This window comes from Ptychodera flava, chromosome 19 (assembly GCF_041260155.1).
Source record: "Ptychodera flava strain L36383 chromosome 19, AS_Pfla_20210202, whole genome shotgun sequence".
NCBI lineage: Eukaryota > Metazoa > Hemichordata > Enteropneusta > Ptychoderidae > Ptychodera > Ptychodera flava.
The window spans coordinates 14,682,665-14,704,287 of record NC_091946.1 but is presented as its reverse complement, the minus strand read 5'-3'; the positions used below and the strand labels follow the sequence as shown (position 1 = coordinate 14,704,287).

Here is a 21,623-nt window from a genome sequence, read left to right as displayed (position 1 = left end):
CGCTATCTTATCTCGTTATCACCGTACAACTGTATCACCCTTTGTTCTATTTTCAAATCATGATTTCATCTTTCCGTCACAAAATTATTCATGTAGATTCATCTAGTTCTATTTCTACTTGTCTGCGCATTCGTCCCCCTGTGTATCTGTTTTTGATTTGTCTGTCTCTCTGTCCGTCTTCCTGTATGTATGTATGTATGTATGTATGTATGTATGTATGTATGTATGTATGTATGTATGTATGTATGTATGTATGTATGTATGTATGTATGTATGTATGTGTGTGTGTGTGTGTGTGTGTGTGTGTATGTATGTATGTATGTATGTATGTATGTATGTACGTACGTACGTACGTACGTACGTACGTACGTACGTATGTATGTATGTATGTATGTATGTATGTATGTATGTATGTATGTATGTATGTATGTATGTATGTATGTATGTGTGTGTGTATGTGTGTATGTATGTATGTATGTATGTATGTATGTATGTATGTATGTATGTATGTATGTATGTATGTATGTATGTATGTATGTATGTATGTATGTATGTATGTATGTGTGTATGTATGGGTGTGCGGGTCTACGTATGTGTGTGTGTGCATTGTATGTGTGTATATGTACGGTTGTATGTGTTTGCAAGAAGATAAGAATGGTAACAAACGTACACTTTTCAGTCTAACATATCCTAGATGGCGCTATTGCTCCAAGGATCTTGGAAAAGTTGCTAATGACATTTAGCAAGAAAACGGAACTGTAGGATATCGGGCAGATAAAGGTGCTGCCACGTTTGTCTTGCATTGATTGCATTGATTGCATTTTATTGGCGCATTAAAACCTACTTTGTTTGTACCATAGAAACACCATGACCATTTTCAGGCAAGTTCTTCATATTTTTCACTGAAACTTACAATATGTTGTCTTCGGGGGTCTTTTATATAGGAACTTCGACCGGTAATAAGCTAAAATTACTCACACATGTTAGATGAAAGGCGAAATGTTTGATCGCACGTAATCAGTTCGGTAAACTGCTAGTTTTATTTCATTCGTTAAAATATACAACAGAACTATTGATTTTTTTCCCAGTTCATCAAATGGCGCGAAAGGTTCGTTTCATTTTCTGCGACCATATTCAGTCTTTTAAATTATGTTTTCTCTGAGTGTCGACGTGGACGTCTTTAGGTAACAGGATTTAGATTTAGTCATCGGCTGATTGCATATTGCATGTAAAGATTTTCTGACGCCCTCACTGTGCATACGAACGATACGTTTCTCAATGAAATGGCAACAAGAGACGTGAAAAGATCACATATTATTTGCGAGAACAACTCTTACATTACGTGACTGTTCTCGAAATTCTGAGATGTAATACTGGCAGAGTTCTTACGAGCATAGACCCTCGAGTCAGAATTAAAAAACAAGTATACCCCCTAGCTGAGCGGGTTGAAAGTTCATGCTTTTAATCATATTCAAAAGCCTGTTAAATATCATTTCAAGAGTGTGCTCAGTTAATATTTCACCTGCTTTCATTCAATGATTAAAAAGGCTAAGTATAAATTCTAAAACAGGCTTGTCCAGCGGACGACTGAACAACGGTAGAAACAAGATTACAGAGCAGAATGATAATTTATGTGAATTTGAGAGTGACAAAACATTGCCTATACGTACTATGGATATCGGCATATATCTATGGATACTATGGTTACATGAGCATACCTATGGCCACCTGCACATATTTATGTATACCTGCGCATACGTAAGGATACCTACACAAATTATGGCATACTACACATACTTATGGCTACCTGCACATACGTATTGATACCCACATATACCTAGATACCGGCATATGCTTACGAATACCTGCACGTACCAATGACTACCTGCACATACTTATGGCTACCTGTAGATACCTACGGATACCTGCAAATACCTGAGGCTACTTACACATACATACGGATACCTGCACATACCTATACCTAAGGCTACCGGACCTGCACATACCTATTTCTACATGCACATACTTGTGGTTACCTACACATACTTATGGCTACCTGCACGTACACACGTATGGACACCTGTACTTTTTAAACTCTGCTAAACTACCTTTAACTAATTATCAATCGTCTTTGAAGTTACAAGAGTTAGAAAGAAATTGACAAACAGAAATTTAAACAGCTCATGGCAATATCGGTGATAACCTTATATAACGTATACTTTTAGACTCTGACGCGTGACGATAAGAGGAAAAGAACCAGTAATGTGTACGTTGATGTAACTGAATTAAACCTGTATCGCTAGTATCGTCAAGGAAATAGCAAAGGGCAGTGTGCTAATATTCGTAGGCTTTAAATAGTTTCTGATGACAGTTCTTCTCGTAATAACCAGTAAGTCATGACGGAACCTTTTCCCTGTAAAGAACATTACAAAATAAAGTGTCATGAATACAAGAGTTATGAGGTGCAATTTCTTATGATTCACAGTCTTCTTGAGAAACATAAACATCATTCTTTCCTCTATTGTAGGACTATTATAATGTGTTTAATACGCCAATAGAGACTAAATGTTGAAATAATGCAATTTTCATTTTTAGATAGTATGTTATAGTGACAGTAAAATAGTCATTTTGCTGATTATCATTCGATACAATATCACATCTTGTTATCTGGTATTGTATCACATAGTATATGTCACACCTTGTGCACATCCAAACATATCATATCGTACCTCATCATATCATGTCATGTCATATTATGTATTGCCATTTAATGTCACATCAGCTCACATAACATCATATCTTATCCCTTTTGTCACGCCACACCCCATCACGCCATGTTGTGTCAAATAACATATCATGTCATGACACGTCACGTAACATAATACCATATTATATCTTATCTTATCTCGTCTCATCTCGTCTCCTTACATCACACGGTGACCGTACCATATCACATCAAGTCTCATCACTTCACGTCATGTGACGCAACTTAACATCTTATAATATTATATCATATTATATCATATTATATCACATCATGTATTGCATAATATCATACTATATCAGTTAGTCATTTCACGTCATGTCACATCACGTTACGTCACATGATATAACATTATATCATATCCCTTTACGTCACATCACACTAGATCACATCATATCATATCAAATGACATATCATGTCACGTTATGTGATATCATACCATATCACATCACAACTCATCATATCAAATCATATCATATCATATCATATCATATCATATCATATCATATCATATCATATCATATCATATCATATCATATCATATCATATCATATCATATCATATCATATCATATCATATCATATCATATCATATCATATCATATCATATCATATCATATCATATCGTATCATATCGTATCATATCATATGCAATGCCCTGTCGTGTCATGAAACACTACCATCTCGTTACATCACGTCATGTCATATTATGTCATAGGAAGCATTACAGTCACAGTATAGGCTTAGACTAACCTTTAGTTCAATTTTTCCACGAGCCTCCACAAGGAATCCCCCTACCTCCGTGAGAATGTCCATAGTCTCTGTACTCACGTGTATCTTTAGTGCTGGGACAAACAAATGTGAATGAATAAAGTTACTAAAATTATCGTCTTTTCTGCACCGTATCAAGCGTAGGGGGAAATATAAATTTTGTTTGAATCCCATTCCCTTCAAAGAATAAAAATATACGGAAAAGTCTAAGTACAATATCGGTGATGAAGTGCAATGCATGACAGCAACAAGCAGACCTCTTTATGTGCCCTATGTGCCCTATTACACTGTCGTGCACAAGAAAACTATAACTTTTCGCATTGTGTAATTGAGAAAATTTGAATCATTTGCCGAACGAGGACGAGGAATGGGCACGATAAAAGTCAATATTCTGCGTTGAGTCGATAAAACGACTGTGTTTATATGAAAACTACAGTAATAATTAATACTAACCTACTCCATTGGATTCCATTCTGGAAGCGGTGTTTACAGTGTCGCCAAACAGACAGTAGCGTGGCATTTTCAGTCCCACCACACCTGCTACAACCGGACCTAAAGCCGGAGGGACACGAATAGCAATCCTTTCATGTTGACAATAGCGTATTTTTGTTTATGCAATAAACAGTTTATCCTGTCTTCAGAACGATTTGTGTATGATGCGCCAGGTTTTGAATGACAAAAAATACTTTTGTGTATGATTACTGCGCAACCTATCTCTACATAATTAAGGTTTTAGGGGATGGGAACGATATTTCGTCACCAAGTTGCATATTTACATTTAACATACGTCACCCTGAGCCTCTATAGAACATACTTAAGTACCTGAATGAATTCCAATCCGAAGTTTCAGTCTGTCGTTCGGCCGATGACGTATTTCAAAAGTGTATACTGTTTTCAATAGCCTCAACGCCATTCGCGCAATTTCACGAGCGTGTAGATTGCCATTTCTGATTGGTAGACCAGACACAACCATGTACGCATCTCCGATTGTCTCGACCTAAAACAAAAGACACAAAATGTACGGTATAGTTGGGTAATGCAGATTAGTAAATGTGTTCACAAAGCAATCGGCTACTGCACTCGTATGAATTTATTATATCTGTCCGTTGAGGTCGCACTTTAGGGATGATTTCTATGAGAGCGCTTCAGGTGCCAGTTGAACTGTCCGCAAGAAGAAAGCTAGAACAAGACAAGGATATTAAAGGCGTCTGATTGCTCTGACTTGTTTGCTGTATTGAACGTGAAACAGTGAGAACGAAAAGTACACGTACGCCATGTTTGGTGACAATGTTTTCGTGCTCAGTATACTTGTTCACATTTCCAAAAATAATTACCGAAAGTAACACATTTTTTTCATTTGATTTTAACTTCTTACCTTGTACACATCAAAGTTGTCGATGATGGCATCAAAACAAGTGTAGAGATCGTTCAAGAGAGCCACAACTTGTAGAGGTGTGCTGGCCGCCGACAGGGCAGTGAAACCAACAATATCACTGAAGAAAATTGTGACACTGTCAAACGCCTCAGCGTCCACTGCCTTTCCAAGTTTCAACTGTTCAGCAACTGGTCTGTGAAAATGAGAGACAGATACATGCATGCTGTTGATCGTCAGTCTCTGACCAATAATCATTCACTGATGCGGAACTATTTATCATAAAACGATCACCTTGGTAACAGCTGTTCCAGCAGATGTTCAGATTTCTTCTTCTCTTCAACCAGTTGTCTGGTTCTCTCAGCGACAATGCCCTCTAGATTGGTGGCGTATTGCTCCATTCGGGCCAGCAGATTATCCAAAATGTTGGTAGAGTTTCTGGGTCATCACGAAGATAAAGTGTAAGATATAGACTAATAGCATGTTCAATTTAATTGTATCACCGAAATTCTCAGAGAACCAGGCGTCCATATGTTTGTCAAACGAGAGGCCTTTCGAACGAAATGTACCGTTTACAGGTATATGTTGTTTTCATGGTTGCATGGCAATGGGCTTGATCAGTCAATTTATTTATTTATTTATTTATTTATTTATTTATTTATTTATTTTATCTATCTATCTATCTACTTAGCTATTCATCCATTATTTCATTCATTCATTCATTCATTCATCAAAATTGACATCTACTGAAGTATATCATCTTTCCTAAACGTCAATCATCAATGTAAGATTGTTCTCTTCTATAAACAGTCACCAGTGAACACCAAATCAAGATTCAGAATTCAAAAGTTCTTGCTGACGGCTCAATATCTATGCTGTTATACATTTTTTGTCATTGACCCTGAACATCGCATATTTCGCGTTCAATGTGTATTGACTCACCCTCTTTTTGAGTTCATTGTGCGAACAACGTCCCTTATCTTGACGAAGTCTGGTCTGTCATCGGGGTTTTCAGACCAACACTGCTTGGTGAGATCAATGATGTCATCTGGACCGTCTGCAGCCGATATTGGTGGACGGAAACAAGGTTGCTCGCCCCCTTTTACTCGTGCAATTATATCTGATGGATTAAGGTAAAAGGCCGACGAATTCGGACGCGCACACACTTTAGAACGTTTCTGCGCAGATTTAACTCCAGGCTGTCGCAAATGGGTTACTTTGTAGCGCATGTATTTAACATCACCTGTCATTGTTGTAATTGCGCTTTTACCTAATTTTTTGACCAGTCTCTTAGAAATACATGTGATCTATAACCTTGTCATATTTTGACCCCCTAGGAAGCTGGTTTTTATTCAATATGAGCGAAAAAATTAACATTTCTCTCCATTTACATGGCGCATATTACCCATTCACCTGGGGATATTAGAGAGGTTAAGATTTCATCCGCAGCGAGAACGTAACGTAGAGTGGCGATGCGTTCCGTACGCGTAACGTTCTGCACTGATTCGGATTAAGACTTGACCGGCCCTGTCGCTTTGCTTTCCACTTGCTTTCCACGGCAGCAGTAACTGGCTAGCCGAGCAAGGTTCACATGTCTGTATTCACCTAACGATCTACAAACACTATGAGAAATATTTTTGAAAAATGAGATTTGCTTATTTTTCATGTTTTCCCATACAAAACAGAAGAAATAGAGGTAGTCAAAATATTTTCAATATTTACCTCTCAAAATTCTAAAAAATCTCCCAGGCTACCAAAATAACCTAAATGATTTCTTTTCCTCTGATGAAAATCAGAGTTTGCAAAAGAACACAGGTTACCCTTTTTTTTTTATAGATAATTTGTACACTTGCAAGGAGAGAATTTATACGTAGACTTGAATTGCTGGGGCAGAGAATAAGCACCCCTGGAACCTGTTTGACAGAGAATTAGAACCCCTACACTTGGTGAGGCAGAGAATTGGTACCCCTGGATTCTTAATAAGTGGGACAGGGATTTCATGTCCGACACTTGCTGGAGAAGAGCATTAGTACCCCTGAAACTTACACGGGCAGAGAATTAGTACCCATACAACTGCTGGAGCAAAGAATTACTACCCCTGGAACTTACAGGGGCAGAGAATTAGTACCCCTGGAACTGTTGAAGCAGAGAATTAGTGCCCGACACTTGCTGGAGCAGGGAATTAGTACCCCTGGAACTTGCTTGAGCAGAAAATTAGTACCCCTACACTTGCTGGAGCAGAGAATTAGTACCACTGGAGCAGAGAATTAGGGAACTGCTGGAACAGAGAATTTAGTACCCCTGGTAAAGCTGGGGCAGAGAATTAGTACCCCTGGTAAAGCTGGAGCAGAGAATTAGTACCCCTGGTAAAGCTGGAGCAGAGAATTAGTACCCCTGGTAAAGCTGGAGCAGAGAATTAGTACCCCTGGTAAAGCTGGAGCAGAGAATTAGTACCCCTGGTAAAGCTGGAGCAGAGAATTAGTACCCGTGGTAAAGCTGGAGCAGAGAATTAGTACCCGTGGTAAAGCTGGAGCAGAGAATTAGTACCCCTTGAACTTGCATGAGCAGAGAATTTTGTCCCTACACCTGCTGGAGCAGAGAATTCATACCCCTGGAACCACAGGCTACCCAGACAGTATTAATAAGCTTATTATTGAGTTTTTGTCACTGTTTTCTCTATCATTTACTCTCCTTTTCTTCATCCTCTGACTGATCAGAGAAAATGAAATAAATGGTTATGACCTAACCTAGCCTCTGTGACTCTTCATTTTACACCCCATTACAAGGAGGTATATCTCTCGTACACACATGTTGTAATTAATTAGTTAACACAACTAATTATGCTAATCCGGGTAGCACTGCTACACTAGCTGAAGCAGTGAATTTGTACCTGTTGAACTTGCTCGGGCAGAGTAATATGTAGACTAACTGAATCGCTGGACCCTTTTTGCTTAATTAATTTTATCAAATTGTGACACTTTACTAGGCCAGTATGTGGAGTTTAGTTACCAAGTGACTAGTGTACCTCACAATCTGCCTGTATTGTTACATACGAGCCACAGTCAGTGCATAAATCTTTTTGGGATTTGGGAGAAGTCAATGAGATCATAACTTTGGTTGGAGTTGCAGCATTTGACATTTCTACATGGACACAACTTTTCTGGTCACAAAAAGTCATGCTTGAAACTCTGTCTACTGTGTAACTAATTGTATAATCATGACCTGGTGTCTTCATGAATAATTCAAAGCAACCAGAAGCCTGCAAGCTTCACAAGTCTATGGACCTATGGGATCTCATGGCTTACGCATTCACTCCACACATGCTATATCAACACATAACAAATTTTGCTGAAAAGAATGCTCATTTTGTTATGAAATAATTTGGCCTGAATTAAGAATTACAAGGAATGTCAGGGAAGTTTGCAATCCAACATGTGTTGCATTTATTTTTATTGTACAGTGTCAAACTTTTCTATAACAGCCATTAAGGGGACTTTCCTAGAGTGGCCTTTACAGACAGGTTAATTAATGTACATGTCAATTGCACAGGGAATGAAGCAAAGTAGTCATTATAGACACGTTTTCACTATATACAGGTGGCCACTAACACAGGTTTGACTGTACAATACGTTGATGATATATTAAGACATTTGGAGTTAATTAGGACAACACTCATACAGTAGCAGACACAAGCCAAAATGTCTTTTACATCAGACATATGGCATGGAAAATGAATCCAGTTGGAGATGTCAGTGTCTATGAAGTACTGAAACAAGTTTTAATCTATAAAAATATTAAAGTTACACGCCTGAAGGGCACGCTGAAAAATATCTGAATAAACTTATGAGCCCAAAGGTGGCGCAGAAGAAAGCAACTGAATATGAAATTCATGGCTTGTAGGACGCATTTTCAGGCAAGTATGAGTCTGTGTCGAAATTCAAAAACACACTGACCCTCCCCTATTGGACATTTCAAAAACATGGTGACCCCATATCACAAAAATAAAAAAATATTGTCAATGACACTATCCTCCCATTTTGCAGCGATACTAACTACTAGTACACACACGACATTGCATTCTTACAGGTTGACTAAGAAAATTCCATTGCAAGTCCAAATTAATCTTATACCCCGGCAATATGAAATGCTCCATCTCATAATGACTATTATACATCTGACAGAAAACAACCCTAGGATCAAGATTATCATGTTTTAAAGCAATCCAACAAATACTTTGGGAGAAAATGATTTTGTGACAAAAAATGGGAAAATTGCCCCTAAAATACAAATATGAAAATTTCACCACAATTTGAACAAATGTGACTAAGGCCAACCCTAGGATCATATATACAAGTTTTCAAGGCAATGGGATGAGCGCTTTAAGAAGAGATTTTTTGACCAAAAACGGGAAAATCAACCAAAAGATACAACTTTGAAAATTTCACTACATTTTGAAGAAATGTAACTTAAGTCACTATAAAGAGCATGCATACCAAGTTTCAACCACAATCTGGCCAGTGGTTACAAAGTTTTAGCAATTTGCAGGATTTTTCCTTTTTTCCCCCTTCATTTGCATATTTTTGACTTTGACATGTTTATTTCAACAAACTCACATCCGCACCCCTTGATGCACCTGTCCACCAAATACTAAGATGCTGGGTGCTGCGATTTAGGAGTTTTTAATGTTGTCAAACATACATCCGCACATAATAACTAACATACATACATACATACATACCGGTACATACATACAGACATACAGACAGACCATAGACCCTCCAAAAAACGCGGGTCTATGGACAGACAGACAAACAGATAGACATGCATACATTTTTACAGCTTTTAACTTCCAACAGCCGACCAACTTGTCAATATTAGCTTGATCAACTTGATACTACTGCTTATTATAATATAAATGAGAGTTAATTACATTCTAATTAAAGTAAACAAGACTTGCTTATCAACATTTACGTCATAAAAAACAGCATATCTGTCAGGTTATAAAGAATCTTCAGCTGGTTATCTTTATCAGTATTTCATCCTATTAACCAAGCACACTTTAACTTTCAAATTAACATTGCAAGTAAGTCCTGTTGAATAAGTTGAGCCTGTAGGTACTCCGAGAAAGCGCACAGAAGAGACAAATGTTTGCAACTTAAGAAGTTCAAGGTCATCAAAAGCATTATAAGGAATCATGTAACACTTTCATTGCACTGTTTACACAGATTGCATAATTGCTATAAATAGCACAGGAGGAATCTTACAGTCAAGCTTTACCATAAAAACCCTATCACTTTGACCACTCTTTTAATTGATCACTCTATTCTTTTCCTCAAAAAGTAATTTTATTTTATCCTTACCAAGTCAACCATAAATGGAAATTGTAACTTTCTCTATCTCTATTTATTTGACCAACCTATCATGACAAACTATTATGAGCCATTTCTTTTAGATAACATACAGAGCACAATATATGACAGTTCAGAATATGTCAAAGTTGGGATTCAGGAAAGTTGCCTTTTCATGTTTTAATCCTCCAAGATGGTAAGCATTTCACCATGAACTGTAAAAAAAGTTGAACATTCTAATAATTCTACACTAAAATTATTTTGGCTTTGTTGATATCCTCATTAATTCAATTATTTAAAATCATATTGATTATTTTTTTCTGGGTGAATTGATAGGGTTTATACAGTACAAGAGTTACATACAATGTAAGTCAAATTCAGTTAAAACATCAATTACTGTCTAACATTGCATCATTCCTATAAATAGCACCTCAGCCTGGAACAGCACAATCATAATCTGCTCATTCACACAGGCAGTACTTGACTTTGAATGAATGACCTACTACATTTCACTTATGTACCAAATTTGAAAGCATGACAAAAAGTACCACAAAATTTGCAAATTTCAGCTTGAGTTCACAGAGTCATCTTCAAGTCACTCCTAGGAACCTGCACACCCAATTAGAAAGTAATGGCATACATAGTTTCAAAGATTTTTTTAACCAAAAATGGCAAAAATTGCCCATAAATACAAATATGCAAATTGTGCCATAATTTTGATGAATTCTGTTTTGAGTTTTCACAAGGTACCTGCACACCTAATTTTAAAGCGATCCAACCATTGGTTTAAGAAGAAAAGATTTTTTACTAAAATGGCAAAAAAAGAAAAAAAAAAATCATTAAAAATAGAAAGCATCAAATATTGACATCAAATCTATATGTTTAAATGAGTTTGGCCCAAGGTACCTAAAACCCAAATATGACAATGATCAGATGAGTAGTTCCTGAGTTATTGATTTTTGACCATTTTTACTTTTCTTCTACCTCATTAGTATATCTATGGGCCTAAAAAGTTCATTTTAACAACGGCACATCTACATTATATATGGCATCACTACACCAAAAAATAGCTCAATACGTGCAGCTGTTTTTGAGTTTTTGCGTTGGACGGACAGACAGACAGACAGACATCCATACATACATACATACATACTTACAGACAGACATCTCACATACAGACTTTTTTCAACCATATAACCTCCCATTGCCATATATGTATGGCAAATGGGAGGTAAAAAAACAGGGTGACCCCCATGAATCCACCACCCCCAGGCCGAAGAAACTGACCAGTCCCTCAACACCTTGTTTATTAACACCTTGAATGTGCACTTTCAAAAGTTCACCACGGCACATAAGGCATGAAAAAGGTGTAAAATTTTGCATTCAACATTCCTTGAACTAATCAAAGTCTTCCTCTGGCACATCACCTACATTCCAATGGAGAAGCTTTGTAGCTTGAGAATAGACCGTTTCCAATTCAGCGCCATCCATTTCCACACATATGCTCGGTCTTCCGGAGTTTACTGCGGTTGTGAACACAGCACCTTAAAAATATAAAAATAAAACCATTAAATAAAAATAGTGACAATGAATGTCACTGTGAGCTCATATATACGGACCTACATACATTCAGACGACAGACGCCGTGTTACACTATAAGCTCACATTGGTATGTAATACCAGAATGTGAGCTAAAAATTCAATTTGTGCAGTCAACACTAATAGGAAATTTTGGCCTCATAATCAAATACTCATTGTGACGGAGCACATCTTGGTAAACTATAATGTAAACAATGTATGCAGATTTGCTATGATGTACACATTTTCCACGAAGGCATGTGTAGAAAAGTATGCAGTGAACAAGTCATCAGTCGATGACTGAGTCCCCACAGGTTCAATGTTGTTTAAATGTTTGGAACTTATTATTATTTTTCACAAAAATTTGACAAAAACAGGGCTCATTTTATATCATATTATATCATTTTAAGCTCATTTACATAATTTTGGCAATGACAACTTCATTTGGACAAAATCCCATCTACAGCCCAGGATGCATCTACACACCAAATACCAAGCTGATTTGTCCTGGAGTTTTCAAATTTTTGCAGTGGACGGACGGACGGACATACATACATATATACATACATACATATGGATGACGGATGCCGTTGTACTATAAGCTCACATTGGTATACCAAATGTGAGCTAAAAATGGAACTCTATATGGGATTTTTGTTTCTAATTAATTTTGTTATACAACTTACAATGTATTTTATAGATGACTAGATATATGACAGACTTCTACATATATTTGCTTGACTAGCATTAACAAAAATATCGCAAACCTTGGTTGCAGATATTTGATCAAATTCCAACAAAGTCATCCAAGGGAACAGTGTACAACATTTTGATATTATGCAAAAAACAAATTATGCATGTTTTGCCTTATCATAAAATGTACAGGTATGTGCACAGACTATCACAAAATAATGAAAAGTAAATGCAGTCTAGCAGCTCATGTTATGTGAAAGGCTGCAACACCAAACTTGTGGGGACTGTGTCATGGACTGATGACCTGTTGTTTAGGGTTTGATCTTTCAAACTGTTCATTTTAAATGCAAATTACTGTGTCATCACAGATGACTTAATTAAAATATGATCCAAAATGGCTGCCAGACAACTATTTTATTGTTATTTTCATATTTGACACCATTTCTAAGACATGCCAGAATTGATATGGTTCAGTGAGCAAAAAGACCATATACATAACATTACATTTACAAGGATTTTATTTTTTATGATGATAATGTATGAAATGGGTGGCAGTATTGTTACATTTTTGTCATGTTGAGAGTCAAACTTTGACATACTGAACTATTTTCATCCAGAACTTACAAGACCAATGTACTAACATGAAAGTTCATCTGTGTTGGTAAATATCAGCTAAAGAGTTAAACTTTCGATCACAACATATGAAGTTTCTTGTCGTGAAATTTTCAGTTGTAACTAAAACCTTCATCAGCAAAGACTAATGTACTTTCAAATTGACAATTTATACAATCAAGTTAATTCTTGATGTCATCTGATTCAAAACACTGCCAGTGAACTTTGACGTTGGCAAAATTTACAATTACATGGACAAAGTCATTTTTTTAGCTCATATTTGGTTTTGTATATAAAAACCAAAAAGAGCTTATATGATGAGTCGGTGGCGTCTGTATGTCTGTATATTTGTGGGTATGTATGTGCGGATGTATGTCCGTCACACACAAAGGCTCCCATACCGCCAGAGCTACCATCTCAGTATTTGATGTACAGGTAGATTGAGGGGTTGAGATGTGAATTTGTTAAAATGAACACATCGGTGTCAAAAATGTGCAAATGAGGTAAGAAAAAGTGAAATCCTGCAAATGTGCAGGAGTGATGGTATGCCAGTAAGAAACAGGCCAACTTCATTGATCTTGAGTCATTTCCTGTCATTGTTTATGAACTGTTACATATTAACAGACCTGCTGAAACCATAGACAGTAGAGGGGGAAGACCGACTATACTCAAACTAAGAGGGACTAACTGTTTCTGCTATGCATGTTGCTAAAGTTGACCTTCAGTACCTAAAGTTTCAGACCTTATTCACTTTTGTCATACTTGTTTTTCTGGTTTAAATATTTCTTGTTGTTTTTCTGGTTGTACTGTGCAGAAATCATTGTCAAAACATCAACGTAGAATTTTCCTCCACTTAACAGATAGAAACAACATTTATTGTTGATCATTGGTAACCCATACTGGTATATACCAATTCTGATCAAATTTGAGCGACACCGTATAATTGCGGTATTTTTTTTCAAAAGTAATAATAACAAAGAACCAAAGATTTCAATAACATCGGACTAAAGTGGACTGTGTTATTGTAGATTAGTTGTTCAACATTAATTTTGACCTGAGAAATAAGCAGTCCTGAAAAAAAAATCTGAAATGATATGATATGATATTCCTATCATACCTGTATTTAAATTGCTGTCATACTTTAATTGCATGTTATCACTTCATTTTATCTTGTACAAAGATTAGGTACATCAGTCCAGCACAATAATGTGATAAAACATCTATCACATGGGCATCTTTTGTGGTCTAAAATGGTAAAAATTTGTTGGTGTATTTTTATCAGTTCTTTAACAACTTGTGTATATAAATATTTTAAATATTACCAACACAGAATAAAGTAACATTTCACAACAGATATTTCCTATGTGATTTGTTCAAGAACTTTTTATCTTCAGGAATATGCCTGCTCCTTCTCTATTTTGTGCTCTGGTCATAATATAATATTATAATTCCATTATAAATTGTCATGCTGTGACTTGCATAGTGTACGTGTATGTTTCACAAAACCTTTGCTACATTGTATTGCCCTTTTCTATTATAGACTTCTGCAGCATAACTGAAGGCCAAGCAGATTGACCCCTGACAAAATTCAGGGCTGGGAAATAGTACCCCCAGTTAAGTTCCTGGGGCATAGAAAAAGTACCCCCAGTTAAGTTCCTGGGGCATAGAAAAAGTACCCCCAGTTAAGTTCCTGGGGCATAGAAAAAGTACCCCCAGTTAAGTTCCTGGGGCATAGAAAAAGTACCCCCAGTTAAGTTCCTGGGGCATAGAAAAAGTACCCCCAGTTAAGTTCCTGGGGCATAGAAAAAGTACCCCCAGTTAAGTTCCTGGGGCATAGAAAAAGTACCCCCAGTTAAGTTCTAGGGGCATAGAAAAAGTACCCCCAGTTAAGTTCTAGGGGCACAGAAAAAGTACCCCCAGTTAAGTTCCTGGGGCATAGAAAAAGTACCCCCAGTTAAGTTCCTGGGGCATAGAAAAAGTACCCCCAGTTAAGTTCCTGGGGCACATAAATAGTACCCTGACAAAATTCAGGGCAGGGAAATAGTACCCCCATTTGAGTTCCAGGGGTATAGAAAAAATACCTCCGACTAATTTCAGCACATGGGCTTATCAGAGGTCCAGGGCATAGAATTACTACCCCTGACAAGTTTAGAGAAATTTCTCCTAGAAAATCAATGCAATGTTGGTACTCTGAATAGCATTTGATTTTTCTACCAGAGAAACTACAACTTTAGCATGAAATACTTTCTTTTTCAAGCCAACATCATTTTCTTGACCTTTTTCATTGGAAATAACAAATGATTGCCAACCGTGCATATAGTTCACAATTTTGCAAGAGAGAAAAATCAAGATCTAACTATGCAGCTGATGTTAACAAATCTACACTGTAAATGTTTATGTATCAAAAACGCCGATTAATGTGGAGTTGGCTGCACAGTTCAAACTTTTGCAGTGAAAAAACAAAGAAAATGAGTGGTTTTCCTTTGATTTTCATTTATTTTGCTTCAAAATTTGTGAAAACAGCAAATCTCATTTTTCAAAATATTTCTCATAGTGTTTACAGTCTACTGAAGTCTACTGAAGTTTATACAAACAATGTCATGTCGCGCTTTTTTGATTTTACAGGCATATAAAGCAAGTCCAGATTAAGACGTATGCGTGCCGACTCACACACCCGACTCACACAGTCGCATTGTCTAAAGGATTTTGCTCTGATATCAGGTTAATAGAACACAGAAATAAAAACCTGAAATCCCTACTGAAATTTTACTTTGTGTTTGAAAAACCGTGTAAAGCCACGGAGGTAAAACAAATGACAATGTTAATTTCAGTCTAGACTGAACGTTATCGGCAGTGCAGTGTAACGACGTCTGCCACGCGTGTGCCGTTGTCTGCGAGTCACTGCAGGAGGTACTTTTTCCTTTTTGTTACAACTGAAATATCTCAAAATCAGACGGCGATCGATAAAACCAAGAGCAACAATACAAAACGAAAGGAATGTCAGTTTTGAATATCAAGTCTATGGCGAAGCAAGCGTGAAAATCGCTCTCGGAAAAGGTGTACGAGAAAAGTGGCCGTTTCACGTAGAAAACGACTGCCGAACGACAAGAGAACGTGTGACATCATCAGAACATGATGAGAGCGCGCAGAAAATGATGACGTATCCGTTCCCGTTCCGTTCCCGTATGGAATCTTAACCTCTCTATTGTAAAAAGTAGCGTGGTGACACCCTTTTATTAAAAGTGTAAACTAAATGGTATTATGTCAGGATTTTATTTGCCAAGTTTGGTCAAAATGACACCATTCAAACGACAGGAAGAAAGTTTCGAAAATTATGTAGTGATATAATTTCGATATCGTCATTTTGTAATCGATACTTATGTAAAATTTCTGTAAAAACATCATGAAAACTTACATTCGATAGATATGGATCTTAAGTCTTGGTATTTATTAAAATTAACTCATTTGCTAAGCTTTTTATAATTGTTTGCTTTAGTTTAAGTGAATTATATCATTTTTATTTATTTCTAACGACGCCATTTTAACGTCCGTTTCCATGGAAACGAGCGTGGTGACCCCCATTTTTTATTTTATTTTTGCACTTGCACAACTTCCAAGAATATTTGTGCAAAGTTTCAAGAAAATGACACCACAACTTAATTTTGACGTAATTCGTAGTACTTCACCTTAGGAAAAGACAGAATTTAGAGGGAAGCAATATGGCCCAATTTGTAGGCTACAAGACACGGTCTAAGGATGGTGTGTCCTTTAGCAACGCACTTTGTCCCTCGTTGCTTCATTGGGTGGTGGTTAATGGGTGCCTCATCATGTAATTGTGTAAAAATATGTACTTATTTGCAACTTTGCTTTGTTAACTGTCGTGTCGGTGGACAGAAAACGTAATGTTTAACAAAAGCAATTTCGAACGAAATCTGAGAAAACTTGCGATGTAAATTTGTGAATTTCTGAATTTAGTATAGTTTGTTGTAGTGGACTTTATGCAATTAACCTGCTTGTGTTAAATGGCTTGGGTCAATTGCTTAACTTTTTAATGATTAGCGATCTGGTATGATTGTTAACTTTTTATGTGATATGCTTCCGAGTCCCGAAAGAACGTAAAGAAAATTAAAAATTAACATGATAAAAAGAATGTACATTATACATTCACACACAACTGATTGCAAAGTGATACATACCTTCAGGCAACATGTTTGTCTGCAGCCAATATTCATAAGGTCCTTTTCTCGTCGTCATCTCGTGTAGTATCATACCAAAACTATACACATCACCCTTCTGTGAGCCTTGTCTCGGTAACTCGTCACGGAGAAGCTCAGGTGCCTTCCAAAACATGTCTGAGATCAAAACAGTGATGAAATCGGAAAAGCACATTTTCGACCACTTGCAAATAAAATTAATGATTTTTGTTGCTGTGAAATCAAATTGTTCGTACAAGACAACGCAGATTCAAGCGTTGGCATTTCTTTTTTTTTAAATACGTGACTTTCGGACACCTTAGGCATATCTGCAATTTACTGCAATCATACTCTGCCCTTCAAAATGATGATTATTAACTGTTCCTGTTTATGATTGTTTTAAAAACTGTCATACGAGGTGGATAATAAGCAAAGGTTAGCTGTTAATTTTTTGCATGATATGAAGTGGTACATCTTTTTATTAATTACAACAGTAAAGTAAATCTTAAATGAACAAGAGAAAAACTAATACATCTAAAGAAGCAAAAATACAGTATCGCCAAAACATAACAGTAGAGCTCCACATGATACCTTGTTTTGAATTGTTTATCAAAATTGATTATTCACATATCAAACCATTCTCGACGATACATATGTAACTTCAAGCAAAGATAAAACAGATTAAACGTTCTGTACGTATGAGATGAACACTTGTAAGGTGTGATTGAAAAAGTACACAAAGACGTAGGAATAGGACCTCTTTAACATTTGCTGTATTGGTTGTTTGTTTTATGAATGTCAACATCACGTTTCGCTTTTTAGCCACACCTAATCAACATTATATGTCTCGATGTGGATGCCCAATTAAAAATCGAATCCAATAAGTGCATCAGGGGACAATGTCGGTCCTGTTAACGTTGTATCATTCTCGGTTCTCCATGGTTACCCGCGCCGACTACACCGATTTCTCGAACTTCTTGCAGTTTAAAAGAAAATATAAAGTATCCATACCATTGTACGTGTTTATTGCAACATTAGTTACCCTGCTTGTGTTTTGTACACATTGTTCGGAGGATGTTGCGATTTTGGCGTTCTGTTATAGTCCTTTCAAATTGTAAGCTCAATCAGCGGGATGGTTATTGTTTTATCCCCATACATCTACCAGATTTCCATTACATTGTCTGACTTATTCAATTGTTCTGATGGGTTGATCACGTTTGACATTTGTGTGATTTATCAAATATTAGCATTTAACTGACAGCAATAATTTTAGTATTAAATTTTCATTCATTGATTTGAAAAAACACATGTTTTTTGGAGATATAATTTTCTGTGATTATTCTGGTAGTCAACAGTTTTATCAGTACCAGGAGAAAATCACAACTAACCGTAGAACTCCGAACGAGCAGCGCCATCTAAGTCCACCTTATCACGCCATTCACGCACGCCAAAATCGGATATCTTCACAACGAAGCGACTGTCGACAACGCAGTTAGATGATTTCAGGTTGCCATGGAATTTTATGAATGAACTGTGGATAAAGTGCATTCCCTGCCGAAAGAAATGGTGAGGATGAGAGAAAGATTTATATCAAATAAGATGAATATACTTTCAGGGAAGTTTTACCAGCAATACATCCTCGACTGTGCAAAGTAGCATGCTTTACGTAAGATTACGGCTTAAAAATGTAAGCTGACTCGATCACGTGATGCCTAGATCTATTGATGTCTATCGTCGATAACACAGAAAATCCCTCGAGTTAATACATCATTATGTCAGTATCTGACGAATAATGATCATCATCGTACATATTGACGAGGATGATGATCGATTTCGGCAGAAATATCAGCCAAGCCAACGTCAGCCCTGACGCCTCATCCAGACAGTAAAACGTTTCCTAAATTCACATGTTGTATTTGACAGTCATCCTGGGAGATGGAACAATATCTGTGTAATCGTAATCTGTACCTATCGAAATGATGTAATAAAACCTTACCTTGACGATGTCAAAGGTCATTGAATAGCGGAACATCCAGTCAAGTTTTATGGAGTCATTGCCCAAAATATCCTGCAACATATGCATGTACAACAATGTCACGTTCAACAATGTCATATAAAATAATTGGCAACATATCAAAATTAAGTCCTAGTCATATGTGCTCTGCTAATTGTGCATTAAGCACTGTTTCTTCCCTGTCGAGACATTTCTCACTATATATATATATATATATATATATATATATATATATATATATATATATATATATATATATATATATTGTGTGTATATGTGTTTGTGTGTCTGTGTACATTGACGTATCTCACCTCTAAAGTTCCTTTCGTGCAGTATTCCATCACAAAGCATGCCTTCCGTGGGTCAATGCAAGCTCCGGCAAACCGTGTCAAGTTTGGATGACTTACCTCACGTAGCTTAATGGCAAGACAAGAATAACAGTCATTAATAACCTGTATTGACATACATTTATTCTTTTTTTCCATTGTGCAATTATCCGCTTTTTCAACTGTTTACCGTGTAACTTGAAATAGGTCGGTACTTTCTACCATTTTAAGACATTACATAAGCATCTGACACCTTGTTTGATTCTGCAGGTCATTCACTGTTTTATTGTAAAAGTTTTCTTTTGTTTTTGCCTTGAGTGTTTTTGTGACAGAATCAGCGTTACTGACTTGTTCAAGAGCTCAACGGCCGCCAATGGCAACTGACAAATCAGCGAAAAAAACAGTATACCGTGATTTATTACTCACCTTATTCAATTCAAACATAATGTTCTGTGTGAGATTTATTCTACTAGCGTCGATTCGCGTGACGGCACATCTTGTACCCTAAAAAAATACAAAACAGAGAAAATCCAGTCGCCAGATGGAAATACGTCAGGTTACCACGTCCGATATTTTTATGGCTGATTGAGCCGAGAAACCCTGCCTACTTCTAGAAACTAGAAAATTCTGGGACGAGGTATGCCTGAGGCCTAAACCATATGGATGTACTATAAACGAACCCGTGGTATAAGTATAACAAGTGATTGCCTTTGATGCAGTGCATCTATAGTATGCTGAAATGGCGAGGTTGTTATATTTTCTTTAGATCCTGATCGTCTATTATATTAGCTTATACCGATCAAACTGCATGTTGCACCCATAGATGTTGAACATCATCACACTTACTTAACGATCAATTCATAAAGTTACACAAACAAACATGTCGATTTCGACTGAGTTTGCGAAGTTATATTGCTGACTTGCAGTGTTCTTTGTAGGTCGTTGATATATTTTCTTTTACACCTATACTTTCCAAAACATGAACCTTCAAATCTATCAAATTCAGAAAATGTGTGTCTCCGTACACTCGTTTAACTTCATTACATTTTACCACTAAATCCAATTGGGAGAATAAGGAATGGTTCGAATTTCATCTGCTGATGAAATTCTACTCACAAATTTCTGCTTCATATTTGAAAATTTGTGTCTTAATCTAATTTCTCATTCTACCGTTTGAACATCAATTCATTTTGTTGTCAGTCGAATGGAAATAAAACTACTGACATCTTTACTTAACGTCTGGGAGGTTTCTCCGCCTATGACATTCCAAAATTCAGTTTGTGTGCGAGATTGATTACGTCATCAGAGGTTATGTAAAGATCAGGAAATTCGGAAAGTTTCGCTCAGCCGTTAAGCGTTAAGACGCGTTGTTTCCGTACACTTTCCTTAAAGATTGCGAAAAACCATCAAGCTTTATTTGATGTGTCTTGCAAAACAAAAACACAAGTTTGTCTTGATCTTTTCGTCGGGACCAAGGCACGATTGCGGCGGTGCTTAAACTGTTTTTACGTGCTATCGATCTTAGCAATTACTTTCAGTGCGCATGCCTGTCAGGGATTAATCGCGAAGTAAGACAACGTACGGAAGCAAGACCCGCTTACGTGACGGGTTTCTGTAAATCGATCGCTAGACACATACTGGGCGGCTGTATGCGTGACTTTCCCTATCTCACACGGCTCAAACCGTGCTTATTGCGCCTCGCTAGAGACCCTTGATTGAAGCAATTTGACGCCCGCGCTTTCATAGACATCACGCCAGCTTCGGGAAAGCTAAAATGTTGACAAAAAATGCAACACCAACGAACTGGAAATCTACTGATTGATAGTCCAACGTGCAAATATTCCAACACACAAAATTAAGCATTTCGACAACCTCTTACCACAGTAGATGACCGATATCATTATATGCGTCCCATTTTGGTAATGATCCTCGTTATAAGAGTACACTTAGCCT

The 21,623-nt window shown here is 36.9% G+C and overlaps 1 protein-coding gene across 1 annotated transcript in view; it reads right to left on the bottom strand.

The window, feature by feature from the left end:
• Nucleotides 1-2,307: 2,307 nt before the first annotated feature.
• Nucleotides 2,308-21,623, bottom strand: part of LOC139118043 (atrial natriuretic peptide receptor 1-like) — a 36,571-nt gene continuing 17,255 nt past the window's right edge. The window contains exons 9-20 of the mRNA XM_070681338.1: nt 20,097-20,174; nt 19,656-19,760; nt 19,327-19,398; nt 18,719-18,881; nt 17,334-17,489; nt 5,849-6,026; nt 5,201-5,344; nt 4,910-5,102; nt 4,357-4,531; nt 3,988-4,086; nt 3,517-3,608; nt 2,308-2,413 (exon numbers count right to left, since the gene is read on the bottom strand). Of these exons, the coding sequence (XP_070537439.1) occupies nt 2,351-2,413; nt 3,517-3,608; nt 3,988-4,086; nt 4,357-4,531; nt 4,910-5,102; nt 5,201-5,344; nt 5,849-6,026; nt 17,334-17,489; nt 18,719-18,881; nt 19,327-19,398; nt 19,656-19,760; nt 20,097-20,174 (1,518 nt within the window). The 3' untranslated portion in view covers nt 2,308-2,350. The remainder of the gene's footprint in view (nt 2,414-3,516; nt 3,609-3,987; nt 4,087-4,356; nt 4,532-4,909; nt 5,103-5,200; nt 5,345-5,848; nt 6,027-17,333; nt 17,490-18,718; nt 18,882-19,326; nt 19,399-19,655; nt 19,761-20,096; nt 20,175-21,623) is intronic.